Source organism: Pongo pygmaeus, chromosome 1 (assembly GCF_028885625.2).
Source record: "Pongo pygmaeus isolate AG05252 chromosome 1, NHGRI_mPonPyg2-v2.0_pri, whole genome shotgun sequence".
Taxonomy (NCBI): Eukaryota; Metazoa; Chordata; class Mammalia; order Primates; family Hominidae; genus Pongo; species Pongo pygmaeus.
The window spans coordinates 69,386,789-69,410,247 of record NC_072373.2 but is presented as its reverse complement, the minus strand read 5'-3'; the positions used below and the strand labels follow the sequence as shown (position 1 = coordinate 69,410,247).

General features: G+C 36.5%; 1 protein-coding gene across 15 annotated transcripts in view; it reads right to left on the bottom strand.

Moving 5' to 3' along the window:
• ACBD6 (acyl-CoA binding domain containing 6) overlaps positions 1–23,459 on the bottom strand; it is a 248,709-nt gene that overhangs the window by 211,959 nt on the left and 13,291 nt on the right. For all 15 annotated transcript variants that reach the window (XR_010123589.1, XR_010123579.1, XR_010123599.1 and 12 more), the window contains exon 3: positions 23,043–23,139. Coding sequence is in view for 3 of the 15 variants with exons in the window: in XM_054475506.2 (XP_054331481.1) it covers positions 23,043–23,139 (97 nt within the window). In the remaining 12 variants the exon portion in view is untranslated. The remainder of the gene's footprint in view (positions 1–23,042; positions 23,140–23,459) is intronic.

Below are 23,459 nucleotides of genomic sequence, written 5' to 3'. Positions count from 1 at the left end.
CTATCTATACACCAACCAAGCTGCACTGCCAGTGCTCAAATTTATTTTATTACTACAGGGTTTTGACCATAAGATAACCATGTTTAATAATATATAGTCCTTTTCCATAAACAGATACACATTGAGAAATCCAGACCCAAATTTGTAATAGCAACTTCTATTTTTCCTCTTAGGCTCCTTTTACCTGTCAAGAATTACCCTGATTGTTTTTTTAGATTTGATTCTTCATTGTATGCAAAGGTCAACCCATCACCTAACTCTCCCCCTTTTCATCTTTGCCATACTCCAAGAATTCAAACTCCAACAAACATTGGTAGTTTTGAAAGTAAAGCTGTAAAGTTAGTAATATTTTTGGTCTTGAAGTAGAAATTGTATCAAATAACTAGAAGTCGTATTTCACATGCTTTGTAAAGACAATAAAATTCCACTGCCTCTAGAAGAAGGATACTCTATAGTGAGCCTGAAAACAATATAGTAATTCTACAGAGTTTTAAATCTAGGCCTTTAAAAACATTTTCAAAAACTGAATTCATTTTCAACTTGGTTAATAAAATCTAATTCATGCAACTGACAGACTCCATATAGATGAAGAAAATAATTTTCCAACTCTAAATTAAAGGAATATGAGTTAGACAACTAAATTGATCCCATAAGAATCGAGGTTTGCCATGGTACAGCCACATTAAGGGCAATGTATTAATGTTTCCCTCTGAATAACTCCTCTGTAATTTCAACCTGGTCATTTATTCACCATAGCCTACCATGTGCAGGTTATCATTCACTAATATCCTCAGCAACACCAACATTGCATCCCATTTATTTTTTGGTGGCATATTAATAAAATACTTGCCTCAGTTAAGTATCATATTTGATATAAAATTTATATTTGCATTGCACTCTATAGTTTACAAATTTGTTTTCTACATATATAATTTCAATGAATTACAATCTTCCTTCACAACTTTAAAGCATAATACACTACTAATCTCCAAAAGCAAATTATGTCAAATATAATAAGATTTTAACAATAAAAGACTAATAGAAATAGAAAGAAATTAACCTATTGTTCCCTTCTTACCTTGCTCCAAAACAATTCCACATAAACATTGTTGGTTCATTTTTCCAATTTAAGCTGTTAAAAAATGCATACTAAATTTCCCTATATCGTATTTCAATCAATTGCCTAAGCTGAGACTAGTGTCATAAATAAAGCATAGGATCATAAATTTCTCAGAAGATGTAAAATCAAAGACACCCAACACCTAAACATAAAGATAAAAAACAGCAAAAAAACTACCCACAAGAACCATGAAGTTATATGAAATTCCAGCTGATCAGATGGTTAAACAGTCTATTCTGAACAGACTTAGTCTTTACTCTCTAAACTGATATTAAGATTACAACCATGTACCAGAATCATCTTGGTCAAGTCTTTTCATTTTATGTTTTCTTATAAATTATGGTGCTACAGGAAAAAAGTCAATCGCCTTTCAGATGTTTGACTGCAAAAGCACTACTTAGAATAGCAATGAACTGAGTTATTTAAATATAGGACTCTGCATGAAATGAGGGCTATCTGCAAAACAGCACATACTTAAACTATGGTATATATTACAATATTTCAAACAGTGCCTAGAAGATCTCAAGCCTCCCATGATTCTATGATCACACAGTTGACAAGGAACTCTAGAATACAGAAAAATCTTTGCTAAACATCTAGAAAAGACACCACCACAGTTTTAACTATTTGTGTACCAACAAGCGCTACATCCACATTTCATCATATCCGGGCATTAAGAGGTCACTTTGCTTGTGCTCACAAAAAGTATTTTTTTAAATAAAGTTAAATTGAATTGATTTTTTAAAGCACATAATTAAAATGGTATTTAAGACCAAATGCCACTGTGTGAAGATGGGTAAAAATAATTAACTGCTCAATTTCTTTGATGAAATAAATCCATCTCTTAAAGAAAAATATTCTGTTTTCTAAAGTTTCAGAACTTTTTGTATTAACCTGTGAATATAACATAAATAGAAATTTGCAACTTAAGAATTTGTTCTTCTGTTCTTTTTGCAATTGATATTTCCTTGTTCCTAAGTGATGCAAATAATTAAAAGTTTATCTGTTGGCCAGGTGCAGTGGCTCACTCTTGTAATTCCAGCACTTTGGGAGGCTGAGGTGGGCAGATCTCCTAAGCCCAGGAGTTTGAAACCAACCTGGACAACATGGCAAAACCATGTCTCTACAAAAAAAACAAAAATTAGCCAGGCGTGGTAGCATGTGGCTATAGTACCAGCTACTTGAAAGGCTGAAGTGGGAGGATCACCTGAGACTAGAGAGGTCAAGGCTGCAGTGAGACATCATTGTGCCACTGCACACCAGCCTGGGCAACACAGAGTGAGATTCTAAGAAAAAAAAAAAAAAAAGTTTATCTGTCAACTTGGAAGGAGATATGAATTAGTCTGTTTTCATGCTGCTGATAAAAACATACCTGAGACTGGGGAGAAAAAGAGGTTTAATTGGACTTACAGTTTCACATGGCTGGGGAGGCCTCAAAATCATGGTGGGGGGCAAAAGGCACTTCTTACATGGTGACAGCAAGAGAAAAATGAAGAAGCAAAAGCAGATACCCCTGATAAGCCCATCAGATCTTGTGAGACTTATTCAGTATCACGAGAATAGCATGGGAAAGACCAGCCCCCATGATTCAATTACCTCCCCCTGGGTCCCTCCCACAACACATGGGAATTCTGGGAGATACAATTCAAATTAAGATTTGGGTGGGGACACAGCCACACCATATCAAGAAAACTGGCACTTTACTCTTTCATAATAGGTATAAGGTAATAAATTTTAAAACTCCAGATTTTATTTAAGCATAAAAATGATCAAACAAAAACCAAGTATGGTTGGTATAGCAAATTATTCAAAATACATGGTCTTCTGCCTCAGCAGAGGTTTATACCAATGAGTTTCCTCAAAAATCTCTCTCCCACACATGCATGCACAGATATTTATAAACAAAGAAAAATGTTTCTATCTCTAATGACTAAAGTTATTCATTTAATGGTATTATTTCTAAGGTGCTGAAATTTTAGGAACATAGGTACGTATAGGGCAAGGCCAGACCTGAGGAGCTCCAAAATACCTTTGCTCTATCTTGGTCAGCCCCACTGTAGTGTCAAAGCCCTCCTTTAAGTTAAGGTATCCTCTGCTGGGCCCATTTGGGTGCCAAATATGTTAACTCTCCATTTCTTCACTATTCAAGAGTTGATGTGTAATGTTTGGGTGACATATGGCAAAAAATTATACTATGAATGAATGGCACACACTTTACTGGTAAACAAGAATGGCTCAGAGTATCAGAGGACAACAGCATTGTGATTTAGGGTAGATGTAGCTGAAGTACTTCATCAGGCATTCCTGGAAACTGGATAATAAAGCCAGAGGGTAGTTGTTGGTCTAGAGAGAAACTCCCCCAATTTAAATTTCCATGGAAGACAATACAAACACAAAGGCAGGCTGGGTGGTTGTGTGTGTGGGGGGGGTGTGGGTGTGTATATCATCAATAACTATTAAAAAATTAATAAAATCTAATTTAGTTTTTCAAAGTCATAGTCCAATAATACAGTAATTGAACTGGATGATTTCATGTTACACTGATCAGCAGGAATGCTAAAGAAAGAAGCTAAAAGCTGAGTAATTTGGTATCCTGAGTTTACTAGGAAAAACACATTCTAAAGTACTTTAATTCTTTAAAAATTTAAGAAGATGACATATAATTAATCATTATTATTATTATAAGACTTCAGCAAGAAACAGCATTAGTTTATGCTAAGTAATACAGCCTGAAGAGGTTCAATAAATCTTAGCTGAACTGAATCTCAACGGACAAATTAACATAGCCATCCCCTAGTTTTGCAACACAAATAGATAAGAAAACAAAGAGTATACAGTACTTGGAAGTACAGGAATCTAGTAGAATACTACTGAACAAAAGCATAGAATAATTCCATAGAATAAAACATATACAAGTGAATTGCTCCATGGACTATACAAATTTGTATGTAGAAAAAGCACAAAGATTAAGATAGTGGTAAAAATGATTTAATCAGCTATTGTATAAATATTAGATATTTTAAACATTTAGTCTCTCAATATGTAAAACTTTTACATGAGTCAAATTTGGCAGGAGTGGAGGGGAGGGTGATGGGGAGAGAAATCAACTTTAAAATGTCTCTATCTAACTTTGTAATACAAAATTTTAATATCCCAAAATGTTAAGAATTTTAAAAACTGTAAAAAGAGATAAATTGTCCACACATTTTAAAAAATTGAGGCAATATAGATAGGATTGTTTGGAATACAAGTCAGTAATATATATATATACAATTTTGCTGTTTTCAGCTTTTTAATGTGTCTAAGTTCTTGCTAATACCATCAAACTCCCTTTGCTATAGTTACTGATATTGAATGGTACATAATAACAGTAGCACAGAGAGATTAAACCTACACATATGCATATATACACACACACATAAACATACAAATGAAACCATCACCACCACCAAAATAAGTTCTGGATTCACTTGATTAAAATATTTCTTATAACCTTTTACTTGTACTAAAAAGTAACGTCCATATTAATACCTGTACATATATATATATAAAAAACATATATATGTATATACATACACACACCCATAGTCAATCTTATACATAATAGGGTTAAAATTATGAAATTATAATATTCATTCCATGTTGAGATTTTGCCTCCCTGTAAATCTAAAAGTAGTATTTCAAAATACTTCCAAAGACTACCAATTCTTACTGAATTAAAGACCACTTTTCTATTCATTTACAATTTCCAATTTATTCATAATTCTGCTAATATTCACTTATATGCAGGGAGAAATACAAGAAGAGATAGCACTATGTTGTCAAGGTAGCACAGAAAGCTATAAAGCCATCCTGAAACACATCTGGAGTATATTGCTCTTTAAAAAGTTATAAAATGAGAGGTATATTAGAATAGCTTAAATACAGGTAAAATTCATACTTGCTTTTAAAAGGGTATGCAGTCCTAAAAAAGAGCACCAGCCTCCAATAAAATATGGCCAAATAGCTGATATTTAAAGAAATATAACATAAAACATAAAATATATCTGAAAAGCTAAAAAAAAATCTTCTAAAATGTGTTGTGTAATGTCATGTGGAGAAAATAATTCAGATATCTAAGTTAAGCAAGCCTAGGCCTGAAATTTTGCTTTTGGACATTCTGGCTATGGGCTGGGTTACTTAACCTCTTTGATCCTTAGCTTTCTCATCTGTAAGAGGGGAATTATTTTCTCTACAAGACTGTTAAAAGGACTAATTGAGACTAACAGAATCTTTCTGGCTTTTTACCTAAAAACTTTTTAGCTATCGAATACATTAGAATAGAAATAATACATTCATTAAGTTTGTGTTATATAATTTCACCTATTTTTGTACCAGTGTATTTTTAAAACAAATAGAGAATAAAAAAAATCCTCCTACACTGGATTTCAAATCCAAATCAACAGACTTTCAGGATCTACATTTAAAATGATCCAGTGTTGTCTCCCTGTAATTTACTGTCCAGTTAGGACATTTTCTACATGTCCCTTTCAGGGATTCTTTCAGGCTTTTTGTGGAGAGGAAAGGAGTTGAAGTTAACATGTATATAGAAAAATGTACATATTTTAAGTGGGTTTTCACAAACTGAATAAATAGGAAATCAACACCCAGATTTAAAAATCCATTAAGCCAGCATCCAGATCAAGAAATAGAATATTACCAGCATTCAAACTGAGATAGTTTTGACAGTGAAAGGTGGCACTATTTTAACAGCCTAAATGAGATATAATTGACATATAATAACTGTGCATATTTAAATTGTACAGTTTGATGAGTTTTGATGTATATTGGTGAAACCACTGCCACAGTCAAGATGATGAACATATATATCCACCATTTTGGAAAGTTTCCTTGTGTCCCTTTTGTAATCCCTGCTGTTTATTCCTACTTTGTATCCCCGGGCAACTACTGATCTGGTTTCTGTCACTGTAGTTTGCATTTTTTAGAATTTTATTTATTTATTTATTTTTGACATGGGGTCCCACTCTGTGGCCCAGGCTGGAGTGCCACGGCATGATCAGAGTTCACTATAGCCTCAACCTCCTGGGCTCAAGTGATCCTCCCATCTCAACCTCCTGAGTAACTGGGACCACAGGGGTAAACCACCACACTCAGCTAATTTTTTATTTTTGTAGAGATGAGGTCTTGCTATATTGCCCAGGCTGGTCTTACCTCTTATGCTCAAGCAGTCCTCCCATCCTGGCCTCCCAAAGTGCTGGGATTACAGGCATGAGCCATCATGTTACGTATACCAACAGTTGGGTCCTATTTAGTATTCCATTCTATAGATATACCATAATTTGTTTAGCCATTCTCCTGTCAATGGAAATTTTGGTTTCCAGTTTGGGGTTATTATAAATAAAGCAACTATGAACATTCATGTAAAAAAAAAAGTAAAATGACCTAGTGTTTACCATATGATGGAAAATGCTATAACACCTAGAAAGAGTTGGTGGGGCACTTTTCATTTTCCCTTTTACTTAAATCAACATCACGGATTATTAAGAGTTTCACTAAATTTGTTATCGAATATGTTAAAATTCAACCTAAGGAAAAACGAGACAAATGGAAGATAACATTTATCATGTCTAGGCACTCAAGTATATATTATGGCTAGGGGAAAATAGCAAAACAAACAACTATCACATACCAAAATCTGAATCTGGTTCCAATGCAACCCAATCCCACCAATACCAATGAAAAGACTAGAAGTTTATCCCCGGGTAAAATCATTTGAGATCTCTGATGCAAAACTATGGTGTTATTTAAAGATGGAATGTGAAGCCAAAAAGCATTCACAAGTTCTGTTTAAGTTATATCATTAACTCATTTATGCCGGAGGTTGAAAATTTTTTTGTGAAAATGAGACCTTGGCAATGACCTTGAGCAGTAGCATGTAAATAACTCCCACAAGCTTTGCATTCCAATAATGGAACACTAGGCATAAATGGGTTAAATTATTTTTTTTAAAAAAAGAATGAAGTTGTCACTCAAAGGTTTTTGCCTATGCACACATATAGGCTAATACAGTGCTTCTTTTCCTCAACTGACAAGTATCACAAAAGAAAATTTAAAAGTACAATTGGCAAATAAAACAAGAAAACTCAGCTGGGCACAGTGGCTCATGCCTATAATCCCAGCACTTTGGAAGGCCAAGGCGGGCAGATCACCTGAGGTCGGGAGTTTGAGACCAGCCTGGTCAACATGGTGAAACCCCGTCTCTATGAAAAATACAAAAATGAGCCGGGCGTGGTGGCGGGCACCTGTAATCCCAGCTACTTGGGAGACTGAGGCAGGAGAATTGCTTGAACCCGGGAGACAGAGGTTGCAGTGAGCTGAGATCATGCCATTGCGCTCAGCCTGGGCAACAGAGTGAGACTCTGTCTCAAAAAAAAAAAAAAACAAAAACAAAAAAAACAAGAAAACTCAAAAACTCAAGACAAGTACATGGATGCAAGAAATGTGAAAATATCCAATGAATATATCAGATTATATATCTATTCACCAGTTCCCCTCTGAAGCTAACCAAAACATTACACAATATAATGTTTTGTGTAACATTATACCCCCTTATCCATGGAGTATGTATTCTAAGACCCCTAGTAGATGCCTGAAACTGTAGACACTACAGAGCCCTATATATACTATGTTTTTTTCCTATATAGGAACAGGTAATGGATATATCTTGACAAAGGGATGTATGGAGTGGGACAGGAGAGATTTTATCACAATAGGGTGTGCAATTTAAAACTTATGAATTGTTTACTTCTGGAATTTTCCACTTAATATTTTTGGACCACCGTTGACCTTAGGTGACTGAAACCCCTCAGAAAGCAAAACTGTAGATCAGGGAGGACTGCTATACATTTTTAAACCACAAACAGGGACCACTAACAAACACATACACACATATAAGAGCATACACACAAGCATTAAGAATCCTACAGTTCCTAAATATTGCATAACTCTTTATAAAGTCAGTAGGATAGACCATTAAATGTTTTTACTACCACACCATGCCTTTCTGTACTGAAAATTACCTCTATATGGAGGTTAATAAATTTGGCCCAAAATATAATCAATCTCTGTTCCTAGTAACAAAACATGTCATAATAGAGTTTATCATTAGAACAAATGTTTTTTTCAGTAGAAAAAATAATCTCCTTATAATTTAAAAAACAGATAAAATGCAGTTCTAGTTCTTAATTCCCAACTAATACACACAGGTTACTTTTTTACTAAAATAAGTCAGAAATGTTTTATTAAAATCAGGAAAGAAACTATTTCTAGATTATTTCTTTTAGCTATAGCTTTAACATCATAATTCAATTAATCTACTAAAATGTGTAACTGTTGTATCTGCAAAGAGCTTATCCTGCTCTAATGCACAAATAAGAAGTCTTAAAAAGTCTTCTGCGAGCTGGGCAAAGCAGTGTGCACCTGTAGTCCCAGCTACTTGGAAGGATGAGGCAGGAGTATCACTTGAGCCCAGCAGTTCAGGTCTAGCCTAGGCAACATAGTGAGACTCCATCTCTTTAAAAAAAAAAAAAAATTCTTTTGCAAAAGAAAATTTTAGTTGCACAGGATACTAATTATCTCTAAATTTTCTAATAAATTTAGATCACCATATGAAGCTTATTTTTCTTAACTTACATGGATTGAATAAGAAAACAAAGTCATTTTTAGTTCTAATCTATTATCCCAAAAGTAAATCATTTTGGGATGTAAAGATAATAAGATTATCTTTATTGAAATTATTATAGTTTTACATTAAAATGTATTTTTATTTATTAAGTACAGCTAAAAAATAATTTCTAATCTTATAGTTTTTATTGTGTGTCTATTAGAGAAATACACAAAATAAGCATAATTGAAGTGTATTTAGTTTCACAGAAAAATGACAGTAACTTTAAACTGTGAAACACTGCCCTCTATAGTCCACTGAATTAAACAACAATTCAATTTATAATACTGAGAACAACACAATCTAGACAAGGAATTTTGGACTTTCTGCCTCGTTCCTGAAGCAAAATTTTCCCGCTCTATAAATTTTTTTTTTTTTTTTGAGACGGAGTCACGCTCTGTCGCCCGGGCTGGAGTGCAATGGCACAATCTTGGCTCACTGCAACCTCTGCCTCCCAGGTTCAAGCAATTCTCCTGCCTCAGCCTCCCAAGTAGCTGGGATTACAGGACCACCATGCCCGGCTATTTTTAGTAGAGACGGGGTTTCACCATGTTGGTCAGGCTGGTCTCAAACTCCTGACCTCAGATGATCTGCCCACCTTGGCCTCCCAAAGTGCTGGGATTACAGGCATGAGTCAGCGCACCCGGCTTATAAATCCCTTTTTAAAAAAGAAGTTTATACTAGAGAAATGCCTATTTCAAATATCCATTTGGCTGGGCACAGTGGCTCACACCTGTAACACCAGCACTTTGAGAGGCCAAGGCAGGAGGATCACTTGAGCCCAGGTGTTCAAGACCAGCCCAGGCAACATGCAAGACCCCATCTCTAGCAAAGAAAAAGAAAAAGAAAATTAGTTGGTGTGATTGCACACACCTGTAGTCCCAGCTACTCAGGAGGCCAAGGTGGGAAGATCACTTGAGCCCAGGAGTTTGAGGCCGCAATGAGCTAGGATTGCACCACTGCACTCCAGCCTGGGCAACACAGCAAGACCTTGTCTCTAAAAACAAACAAAATATTCATCAATCTCATTTAAAGCCTCTTCTCTAAAGAAATCAATACTTGCATGCTTATTGCAGCACTATTCACAATGGCAAAGATAACAAGTCAACCTAAATGTCTATCACGGATGAACGGATAAATAAAATGTGGTATATATACACAATGAAATATTATGCAGCTATAAAAAAGAATGAAATGTTATTTGCAGCAACATGGATGGAACTTGAGGTCATTATCTTAAGTGAAATAAGCCAGACACAAAAAGACAAATATCACTTGTTCTCATTTATATATGTGAGTTAAAAAATTTGATCACATGGAGGTAGAGAGTGGAAAGACAGATAACAGAGAGTGGGAGGGGCGAGTAGGAGGAAGAAGGCAAAACGAAGAGAAGTGGGTTAAAGGGTATAAACATACAGTAAGAAAGAAGGAATAAATTCAATGTTTGATAGCAGAGTAGAGGGACTACACTTGACAAAAATGTACAGATACCCGAAATGCCCTGATTTGATCAGTACGCACTGTATACATGTAACAAAATTTCACAGCAACTCCATATATTTGTAGGAAAATACAAGCGGTCTGGCAGGTGCGCCTGTAATCCCAGCACTTTTGAGGCTGAGGCAGGTGGATTGCTTGAGTCCAGGAGTTCGAGACTGGCCTGGGCAACACGGTGAAACCCTGTCTCTACTAAAAATACAAAAAACTAGCTGGGTGTGGTGACACGCACCTGTAGTCCCAGGTATTCACGAGGCTGAGGTGGGAGGATGGCTTGAGCCCCGGAGGCAGAGGGTGCAGTGAGCAGAGATCGCACCACTGCACTCCAGCCTGGGTGATAGAGCCAGACCCTGTCTCAAAACCAAAGAAAAAAAGAAAACACAAGCAGAAAATACAAGCAGTCTGATAGTACTGGAATCTAAAATAAAAGATGAAGAGGGATAAAAGGTGGGACTCAAGTGTGGATATAAACCAGATTATGGTGGACTTTGTATGTCATGCTAATTTAGCCTGTAAGTAAAGGGGAACCACTTTTAAATGGGGTAAACATGGTCAGATATACATTCAGATAAGTCACATCAGAAGCAATGTGGAAAACAGAATTGAGAGGGACCACACTCAAAAGGAGAATACAGGAGGCACTGCAACAGCCTAGACAAGAGATGATGATATATTAAGACAGAGGCAGTAGGGGTAGAAAGAAAGTGATACATGCAGATTACTTAAAAGATAAAATTGGTGACACTTGGTAACTAATTAAATAGGTCACTAAGAAAAAGCAGTAAGAAAAGATTCAGGGATCACTGCTAGGTTTCTCACTTGAATGAACTCAGTATATGGCAGTACCATTAAATAAGGAAAGAAGGAGAAGAAAGCATCTGAAGGCAGGGTAAGGGGGGTAGACAGTTCGTGAGTTCTATTTTAGACCTGTTGGGTTTGAAGTGCCAATGCAACACTAAACAGAAATGCTCAATAAGTATTCCAGCACATGAAACTCAAAGCCAAAGAGGCAGAGTTCTTCAAGTCAAATGGAGCTTGTAGAAGTACTTGATTAGGCTCACATTATGTTTAACTTTAAAAAAAATCAGAAGATGTCACTTAAAAAATGAGATTTCAGGCTGGGCACGGTGGCTTATGCCTGTAATCTAGCACTTTGGGAGGCTGAGGTGAGTGGATGACTTGAGGTCAGGAGTTCGAGACCAGCCTAACCAACATGGTGAGGCCTCGTCTCTACTGAAAATACAAAAATTAACTGGGCATGGTGGCATGTGCCTGTAGTCCCAGCTATCCAGAAGGCTGAGGCAGGAGAATTGCTGGAACCTGGGAGGCAGAGTCTGCAGTGAGCCGAGATCGCACCACTGTACTCCAGCCTGGCAACAGAGTGAGACTCCGTCTCAAAAAAAAAAAAAAAAAAAAAATCAAGATTTTATATCAGATCTGGCACTACTGAGCATTCATGGCAATAACTGGCTGGAGCTAAGGTCCAATTCCCCTCTTTAAACAGGGCATGCACTTCACTGCAAACCACAACCTTGTGATTCTCTCTATATAAATCAAAACCAACTTCATTCATTTATGTTAATGGCCTGGCCCATGAAGGCACTTGTTTTTGATTTTTTTTTTTTTTTTTTTTGTGACCCTGGTCTAAAAACCCTAATCCCTGATCAGGATCACAGAAAAGATCAGGGCTAAAAAATAAATTTAGAATCAATATAGGCTGTGGTTAAAACTGCAAGAATGATAGGGAGAGACACAGTTTTGAAAATCATCAACACAGGCTGAATCTTGGGGCAAAAAAATACTTAATCATGCAGACTTTGTGCTTTATAATATTTCTATTACCTTAAAAGTGGCCTTTACCATACTCAAATCTTAATTCAAAATTCACTTTCCCTGTGTATATTTTAATCTTTTCAGCAACACTGTTAGTCTTTAACCAAAAATGCTAAGTTTTCTATTTATTCCCAGGTAGCTTTTTTCAGGAATTGCTAATAGCATCCTACATATCTATATGCTCTAAAAATGCGAATTAAATTAAATAAAGTATTCCCCTTATACTGAGCATAAGTTATGCCCTGGAACTTGGAGAAACAAAAGAAGAACCAGAAGAAGGTTGGAAATACCCTCTAAGAGAGAAATGTAACGGATTCATGTTATTTACCCTGGAGAAGAGAATTAGAAGGAAATTAGAATAATCTAGGTATCTTCTATGGCATGGCCCTGTGCTGAACTTTGTAGGTGGTAAATAGTAACACAAAGGCGAATCTGACACGGTCCTTGTCTTGAAGAGCCTATGGGCTGGATGGAGTACTATCAAGCTCAACAGTCAGGTGAATTTCTTTCTGAGATGAGAGTTTTAATACATGAGAAATATATAACTTAAAGAATTATTCTCTAGCATAAGGCAGCTAGAGAACCTCAATTTAATACCTTATAGTCAACAAAAATTAGATATGAATAACAAGAAAAAAGTCAAAGGTAAATTTTTGTCAAAAACAAATCTGTTTAGTTATTTTTTTAAATATAAATTATAAAAGTTATGACTGCCTTCATAGGTAAGTATAAACAACAGGTATAAATTTATCTACTCTTTCAATAATTTTTATGGGTAAAAGATAACTAGATGATGTTACAAAAACCACAGATGAATAGCAGCCAATTTTGCAAAAGGCTAGATGGATACTGGACAGCTAGACAACCACTTATTTGGCTGCTGGAACTAAAGAAAGGAGAGCGTCAGTTCTCCCATCTATGCTATTTTTCTCCATGGACAACACACAAATAACAATGGATGCTAGTCTAAACATCATCAGATCAGTGAGGTGAAGAAAAATGAAGTTAATAATAAGATCCCGAGTAAATATAAAAGTTTTAAAGATCTAAGAAGTTAAAAAAAAAAAAAAGCAAGAGAGAACCAAGGTATTAACAATACCACTGAAACACACAGAAAATACCAGAAATTCCCGAGAATAAAAACATCTTATTTATGTTGAACTTTGCTCCCTCTGGTGGTCACTAAAGGTTTTACTAGATGCGAGTAGAAACGGAGCAAGAGGACAAAAGAGAAGTGGAATTGCAGAAACTAAGTTAACCTTCATCTATATATCAGACAAACGTTCAATTTTCAAAGAAAACCTTTTTTAAAAGAAGAATTTAGAGCTCAGTGTTACGGAGGTAGCTCTGAGGATTACAGAAACAGTCACAAGTGAAAAGATACTTCTAGGGAATGGGACTGAAAGTGTGTGAGTGTGTGTGGCAAGGTACTTGTTCTAAAAGTTTCATTTTATACTCTTTCACACCGTTTGAATTTTTGTTTCCATAAGCCTCTATTATTTTCATGAAAATATTATTTAGTGGACAATGTGAAGGAATACCTAAGTCTTATTACAAGTTTACAATCAGTATATTTCGCTTCTCAGAATAAAAGCCACAATCCTTATTACAGCAGGCTATATATCACGTGCCCAACTCTGCCTCATTTTCTATTTCTCCACCCCTGTTCTCATATACATTCAGTCCTGGTTGCAGTTTCTAGAGCACGTCAGGCATGATCCTACTTTAGAGACTTGCACTGGCTGTCTCCCCTATACAGAATGTTCTTCCCCCTGTATGGCTCATTCTTTCACTTAGTTTCAATCTATGCTCAATGTCACCTTTTCAGTGAGCCTCTCCTGACCATCTTATTTTAAATTAAGAAGGTACCCCTACCTCCTGTGTGCCCTATCCTTCTTCCCTGCTTTCTCCCCATAGTGCTAATCACTTTCTAAGACACCACAGTATTTACTAATACATTATTAATATTTACTATAATATTTACTTTATTACTTATCTCTGTCTGACTGTAAGCTTCCTAAGAGCAGGTGTTGTTCTGCTGTGTTCAGTGCTAAATCCCTAGCCCCTAGAACTACAACTTGCACACAGTGAGTATAAAACTAATGTGTGAAATAAATGACTGACTAGTACCAATAATACCTTAATACATGGTAGAAAAAAGAACAAAATGCCTCATTTTATATTTGGTTCAATATAAAATGGTAATCTATTACAGATTAGGATACAATTATATATGCAAAATACATACTATTAATCTTTTAATCAGTGATATCTGGAGAGAGATCATTAATGTCATTAATGGGCTGCTTTTTTGTTTTTGCCTAATGTATATGACTAAGATACCAAATACACTCAAATGTAATCATTCTGCTATTAGTACTTGAAAGCTTTTGTATAATGAGACTCAAAAGAAATAGTACCCATGTATCTCCAACAAGAATCTTCTCCAAAGAGCTATGGAAAATATCAGATACTACCCGGGAATTATGAAAAAATACCTAATTCTTTAATTTGAAAAATGTCCTCTTCTAGAACTATTAATATTTATCAGGGATAAAAACACATCTTTTTGTCCAGAGTGGAAAATACATTAAAATTACTACAAGACTTACAGTTTGGTGGTCCTGCTTTACATGTCAACATTATTTATTTACAAGCAAGGAAGCCACTTCAGAACAGGGTTACTTCATGGCTCATGGCATTCACACTAAAGAAAATTATTACCCTTCCATGTGATCAGAGTCAATTCAGTAGTAGCCAAAAAAACAAGGTGACTGGGGTGCAGTTATTTTCCATTTCACCGAAGTTTTTACAAAACTGCCTTATTATTTGTCAAAACTCATTGAATTACACACTTAATGTTTGTACATTTCACTATACATAAATTTTGCCAAAAAACAAAGTAAGACTCCTATTGAGAACTTTACTGGTAAATTTTCCTTTCACAGTGGTATAGATTAGAAATTCTGAAACTACTTTCTGTATATTCTAGACTTAAGCAAATGAGTAACTACATTGAAGATACTGGGAGCAGGGTTGTTCTGTTGGAGAAAGGAGTTACAAATATGAAAGAGGGAAGGCTATCATGTACCCTGTAGTGTTGGGTTGGAATTACAGGTATGAATATAAACTTATGGTTTTTAGTATATAAGTAGATAAATATATAAATACTGATATAGGATATATATGTGTGAGAATAATGTAAGTATTAATACATGTATACACATGTCTGTGTCTACAATGAATATGTATTCAACATGTGTATCTATGTATGCATGTATACGTATACATACATATGTTATGTATGCATGTATACGTATACATACATATGTTATGTATGCATGTATACGTATACATACATATGTTATGTATGCATGTATATACAAAATGTGTGTATGGCTGGGTGCGGTGGCTCACACCTTTAATCCCAGCACTTTGGGAGGCTGAGGCGGGTGGATCATGAGGTCAGGAGTTCAAGATCAGCCTGGCCAACATGGTGAAACCCCGCCTCTACTAAAAATACAAAAATTAGCTGGGCGTGGTGGTGGGTGCCTGTAATCCCAGCTACCAGCTACTCGGGAGGCTGAGGCAGAGAATTGCTTGAGCCCGGGAGGCGGGGGTTGCAGTGAGCCGAGATCGCACCACTGCAGATCTGTCCAGCTTGGGCAACAGAGCGAGACTCTGTCTCAAAAAAAAAAAAAAAAAAAGTGTGTGTATCTATAGATACATATATTTGACGTTATGTAATTTTAGATCTGTCTTCTGAGAGGGCCTAGAAGCAATGACACTCCAGTAGCAACGAACATACCCTAGAATCCAGACCTTGGTTTCTAAATACTATTCTCTACTAAAGAGTTAAAGAGAAGCAGCCAATTCCAGGGATAGGGGAGGGAAAACATCAGATAAGTCTGTGTAGTGGGTTGAATTGTGTCCCCCAAAAAGGTATGCCCGAATCTTAATGCCAAGTACCTGTCAATGAGACCTTAATTGGAAATAGGATCTTTGCAGATCTAAGTTAAAATGAGGTCATACTGGATTAAGGTGGGCCCTAAATTCAATTACTAGGGTCTACCAAAAAAAGGAGAGGGAGATTTGGATATAGAAACACAGGGAAGAAAGCCATGTGAAGACAGAGGCTAAGAATGGAGCTAGGCTGCCACAAGCCAAACAATGCCTGGGGCCACCATAAACTGGAAGAGGCAAGAAATGATTCTTCCCTACAACCTTCACAGGGAGCATGGCTCTACTAACACCTTCTTTCCAACACCTCCACAACTGTGAGAAAATAATTCTCTGTTGTTTTAAACCACAATGTACTTGTCTGTGGTACTTTACTACAGTAGCCCTAGGAAACTAATACTGCTTGAAACATCTTGTGCCAAGAAGTAAGAAAATGCTCAATGATGGGGACATATCAAAAAGGACATAGAAGCCATCCTGAAAAAGCTCCAAATGGCCAAATAAATGCTTTTAATGAATTATACCCCACTGAATAAAAGAGAAATCCATGAGTTTATACCAATATAAATACAGCAGCCATCTTGAAGGTACTCCCAGTAGCCAAAAAAATAATGATTTTAATGGATTATATCCCACTGAATAAAAATCCATGAGTCTAAACTGATATAAATACATGAATGTGGAGAGAGGCAATCTACTATGAGCCCCAAGTGTCCCTACACATTCTTGTTCAATAGACCAGGCCCTGACCATTCTTTACCTGGGCCATTTCTCAGGATTGTGTATGCAGGAAGCCATCTTCAGGGATGTGGTAACATATCTCCATCCCCTGACAACAATCAGGCTTGCTTCCACCTGCTAAAAAAGTGGTCAATCCCCATAGCTCAGTGCTCCTTCCCTACAGCACAATACACTGCATATGTAAGAATCCAGCTAGGACCACCTGAGTCATCCCTGTGGAATTTGAGGGACACAAAAAAATCAATGCAAACCGAATGAAGCTCATACAGTTTGCCATGCCATGAATAATAAAGTCCTTTGGCTCTGACCCAAGAGTCTTATGCTTTCTGCCAGCATCTAAGAAACAGTAACAGGCTAACTTACCAGGTTCCAGGTAGAGTAAAATCTCAGAACTTTCACAGTTCTTGACAACGAATAAATAAATAAAGGGGAGGAAAGTTCTCGACAATGAATAAATGGGCAGAAAGGGAAAGTCCATCCTTACAGTGGAATGCTAAATAATAAATGAAGACAAAATTACAGAGTTAAAAAATAATTCACAAATATTAAAACTAGTGGGTGAAACCTGACTAGGAAAAGGATATTTACATAGTCTCAAACTGTTTCCCCACAAAGTACTCATTAATTAATTACAAAAGGAATTAACTTCCCATTAATTACAAAGGGAAAAATAGGAACTTCATAGTAGAGAAGTCTGGCAGACACCACCTTACCCAAGTGATCAAAGTTAACATCCCAATATTGGGACAAACAGATATCATGTACCTCCTGGTATGATGCATTGAGGAGGACAAAATTGTGTAGTATTCTTCCTAAAAATGTATAATCTAAATCTAATTATAAGGAAACACCAGGCAAACCCAAAATAAGGGACATTCTACAAAACAACTGGTCTGTAATCTGCAAAAGTATCATGGGCAAGAAAGGGAAAAAAATGGCTGAGAAACTGCTCCATTAGAGGAGACTAAAGATACATGACAACTAAATACGATGCATGACCCTGCATTAGAAGATGGATCAACATTTGAAGAATAACTATGAAGGGCATTATTAAGGACATTATCATTATAATGATAAATTTGAATATGGACTACAGACTTGAAAATACTAAATCAATGTTAAAATTGCTGATTTTGATCATTATAGTATACTTATACAGTAGCCCTCCTTTATCCACAGTTTCACTTTCCACCGTTTCAGTTACCCACTGCCAACCCAAAATATTAAATGGAAAATTCCAGAAATAAACCATTCCTAAGTTTTAAACTGTGCACCATTCTGGGCAGTGTGATGAAATTTCACACCATCTCACGCCCTCCACTCCAACCCACTCCATCCCGCCTAGAACACAAATCATCCTTTTGTCTAGCCAGTATAGTCGCACTGTATATGCTACCTGCCCATTAGTCACTTAGTTCCCTTCAAAGTTATCAGATCGACTGTCGACTGTTGCAGTACCATGTTTGTGTTCAAGTAACCATTATTTTACTTAATAATGGCCCCAAAGTACAAGAGTTCTGATACTGGCAATTCAGTGTGCCAAAGGGAAGCCATAAATTGCTTCCTTTAGGTGAAAAGGTAAAAGTTCTCAACTTAAGGAAAGAAAAAAATCATATGCTGAGGTTACTAAGGTCTATAGTAAGAACAAATCTTCTATCCAAGAAATTGTGAAAGAAAAAAAAAACTTGTGCTGGTTTTCCTGTCACACCTTAAACTACAAAAGTTACAGCCATAATGCAACATAAGTACTCAGTATAGAAGACAAAAACATTTACTTTGTGGATTGAAGACATGCACAGAAATGTTTTCCAACTCCCAGCAATCAGGTTAGTACTAGCCACAGTTTCAGTACTCACTGGGGGTCTTGGAATGTATCCCCTGATAAGGAGGGACCACTGCGTAAGTAAAGGTTCTTTTTCTTAGGAAAAAAATCCTGAACCAGTGATAAAGGAACTTGATGTCTCCAACTTATCTCAAACAATTTGGAAAAAATGTATTTATATGTGTGTGTATGTGGGTGTGTGTGTGTGTGTTACATGCATGTGTGTCTATGTGTAAAGAAAGAGAACGATAAAGCAAATATAACTAGTGGTGAATCTGGATAAAGGCCCTACAGAAGTTCCTTATATTATTCGAAACTTTAAAAACAAAACAAAAAAAAACTTACCCTCCCCCCAAAACAAAGGCAAAATAATTGCCTTAATTATAGTAGACATTGAACAACATATTCTTGAGATAAGATGAAACACATAACAGAAAACATAGTCATTTTTAAAGATGAATTTTAAAGCATTGTTTTATACCTCAAGGTACCACAGAGCTTTGATAAAAATAATAGCTGCCTTGAATTTTTTACACGTATACATACACGTAAGTTTACACCTTATGGATATATTTCCAATATCAGCTGTAGAACAGATAGCAGAGTGGTTAACAACAGGGCTCTGGACTCATATAAATATAGGTCTAAATCCAGTGCCATCTTTTGTTAGTTGGCTTTTTTTTTTTTTTGAGATGGGGTCTCACTCTGTCACCCAGACTGGAGTGCAGTGGTGCAATCACAGCTGACTGCAACCCTGAACTCCTGCGTTCAATGGATTCTCCCACCTCAGTCTCCCAGGTAAGCTGAGACTACAGGGCACACCACCGTGCCTGGCTAATTTTTTTGTTTTTTTAAAAATAGAGATGGGGTCTCGCTTTGTTGCCCAGGCTGCTCTCAAACTCCTGGCCTCAAGTGATCCTCCTGCCTCAGCCTCCCAAATTATAGGAATTATAGGAGTGATACACCACACCTGGCCTTAGCTGGCTAATTTTAGGCAAGTTACTAAATCTCTCTGTGTCTGAATTTCCTCATTTTTAAAATGCAGATTATAGTAGTTTCTAACTGTGAAGACTTTTTGTGAAGATATCAAAAGACAATACATGAAAAGAACTCAGCACATTCAGGCCAGGTGCAGTGGCTCATGCCAGCTATTCAGGAGGCTGAGGCAGAAGAATTGTTTGAACCTGGGAGGCGGAGGGTGCAGTAAGCTGAGATTGTGCCACTGCACTCCAGCCTGGGTGACAGAGAGAGAGACTCCATCTCAAAAAAATAAAAAAAAGAACTCAGCACATTCAGAATGAGTGTTGCTCTTATTTTATTTTATTTTTTAGAATATCAAAAGAAAATTGTTTAACCTAAAAGATAATGAACTAAATGCCAAATCTCTTCTGAGATGGAGGTTATGATCTGCCTCCTAACAGTTTAAAAGTAAAGACAAAAAAAAAAAGCTATGAGTCAAAGGGGACCAGCTCAGTGTTTAAACTAAAAACTAAAATGTAAATAAAATTCCTCCTTACAACTGGATTCCAATGTTAAAATACTTTTAGAATAGTATGTTATATATTCTTTTAATGTTATTTAACGTATTAAATAACGTATTAATTTTTTAAAGTTTATTATTTAATGTATTAAATAATTAATTAAAGAATATGAAAGTGCCTTTGGTTCTGCTTGGTTTACTCAAGTATATGCGCAATAGGTTAGATTTAGACATTTTTAAAAAGCATCCTTAACACCTGTTTGGAATCTGCAAGTCTTTTTTTCTTTTTGAGATGGAGTCTTGCTCTGTCGCCCAGGCTGGAGTGCAATGGCACAACCTCGGCTCACTGCAACCTCTGCCTCCTGGGTTCAAGCGATTCTCCTGCCTCAGGCTCCCGCGTAGCTGGGACTACAGGCACCTGCCATCATTGCTGGCTAATTTTTGCTATTTTTAGTAGAGACGGGGTTTCACCATGTTGGTCAGGCTGGTCTCGAACTCCTGACCTCAGGTGATCCACCCGCCTCAGCCTCCCAAAGTGTTGGGATTACAGACGTGAGGCACTGCGCTTGGCCTGCAAGCATTTTAAGAGTAATAGTTAACAAAATTTTACTAAAGTACTGAAGGTAAGAAATCATAAATTCTGTCTTTTATCAGAAGTTATAAACTAAAATGCCTTCATAGGCCAAGCATCACCAATAGTGTAGTATAAATCAACAGGGAAGGATGAGAACACAGTGACTGGACCTGAAAAATACTCTGCCTAAAGGCACTCATATTCAAGTTTTGTTTCATTTTTAAACATTGTGCAACAGTTGTTCAGGCTGAGTTCAGCTCAGGGGGCACCTGTTTTGAGCACTGATTTTCAGATTTTAAGCCCTCAGAACCTTGAGATACATATTTGTATGCATATTTGGTGTCTTATAAAAGAGAATAAAATAGAAAATTTCTGAAAATGAAGACTCATGCACATCAGAAACATAAGGAAATTTCTCACGCCTATAATCCCAGCACTTTGGGAGGCCGAAGCAGGTGGATCACATGAGGTCAGGAGTTCAAGGTCAGCCTGGCCAACATGGCAAAACCCTATCTCTACTTAAAAAAAAAAAAAAAAAAAGAGGTCGGGTGCAGTGGCTCACCCCTGTAATCCCAGCACTTTGAGAGGCCGAGGCGGGCAGATCACGAGGTCAGGAGATCAAGACCATCTTGGCTAACACGGTGAAACCCCATCTCTACTAAAAATAAAAATAATTAGCCGGGCGTGGTAGCAGGCGCCTGTAGTCCCAGCTACTCAGGAGGCTGAGGCAGGAGAATGGCATGAGCCCGGGAGGCAGAGCTTGCAGTGAGCCGAGATCGCGCCACTGCACTCCCGCCTGGGCGACAGAGTGAGACTCCGTCTCAAAAAAAAAAAAAAAAGAAAAAAAATTTAAAAATTAGCCAGGTGTAGTGGTGTGTACCTATAGTCCCAGAGGCTGAAGTGGGAGAATCACTTGAACCTGGGAGGTGGAGGTTACATTGAGCCAAGATCCTACTACGGTGCTCTAGTCTGAGTGACAGAGTGAGACTCTGTCTCAAAAAAAAAAAAAGGAAATTTTTCAATGACTTCTAAAAGGCAGTCATATCATTAAAGATATCCAAAGTTGGTTATCTCTCCCACTTTGTACTCTTAAGATACATTTTTAATATGTCACAATATATAATCTTTTAAAGTTCCTAACAAGTCTGAGATTTTTAAGATTCCATGATTAATGGAACAAATTCCTTCATACCAGTAACAACTATGTACCCATGAAATTATGTAATTATAACAAAAACATTGAAAATTGTTTAATTCATTAACTGCTACAATGTTTGGCCTTAATATTTTTATTGAAAAAAATTCAATTTGCATTTTTTACGTGGTACAATGCAACCTCTATCTCACTGAAATACCTGTTAATCATTTAACAATATTCTTAAATAGTAACCTCACCTTTATTAAATTCTTTCTAGATGTTCTCCGATAAGTATACGAGAAAAACAGGGTATATTTAAGTGAACAATATCCAATGCTTCCAAAGTCCAAAGCAATCTCTTTTCCTGCTGGATTCCCTAGCATACATTATTATTGTTTTATACTATTAAAGATATATATTTTGATATGTTTTATCTTCTCTATTACACTTTAAACTACAAAATGGCAGAAATCATGTCTTATTCATCTTTTATCCCTGATAAGCATTTTGCCCTTGCATAGAAGGTGATCATAAAAAAGAAATCCAAGAGTAACCTTCTTTTTTCCAGCATGATAATCTCAAGTTAAACTCTTTCTAATTCTTACGTAATCCAAATTTTTCTGCTTTCAAAAACTCTGCAACTCAGAGAAGTTCTCAGCATCAGTAGCTGGTTATATTACTATTTAAGTAATTATTATTAATTTTATTTTTCTGAGATGGAGTCTCACACTGTCACCCAGGCTGGAGTGCAGTGGCCTGATTTTGGCTCACCGCAGCCTCAGCCTCCCAGGTTCAATCAATTCTCCTGCCTGAGCTTCCTGAGTAGCTGGGATTACAGGTGTGTACCACCACGTCCAGCTAATTTTTGTATTTTTAGTAGAGACGAGATTTCACCATGTTGGCCAGGCCGGTCTTGAACTCTTACCTCAGGTGAACCGCCTGGCTCGGCCTCCCAGAGTGCTGGGATTACAGGTATGAGCCACCACACCTGGCCAGCAATTATTTTATTAGATAAATATTACAATAACTTTAAAATATTTCAAGAAAGTAAAACTTTAAGCATGTTACTTAAAACTAAGCTTAGTTTTAGACATTTATTTCAGAGAAGGATCATAAGTTTTTGGAAAGTATTATTTATAATCATTAAGTCTTACCTGAGGATTCCAACCTGGATCTAGTTTTTTAACTACTGCGATATATTCCTGCATTGCTTGGCTGGGGCTTGAATCACCAAGTGCTTTCCATGCTTCCCTACAATATGGAATATCCAAAATGGCCTGTCATTATGCAAATAACACAAACAGCATTTTTCTTATTATTAAAAAAATTGTATGCACATTTCAAGGGTCTCTGAATACAGAGATAATAAGCTATGGATAGAGAAGTTCTGTCTTTTTGCATTTACATTGGTCTAGAGCTATACAGACCTTATTGCCCTACCTAAGCAGCCTTTTCAGACATTTTTTTTCCTAATCGCCCACCCCATGAAATTTTAAAAACACAGATACAATGCATATCTATTAAATTTTGAAAGACCACAAACCACTGTAATTTAAGATTTTCTAACTTCC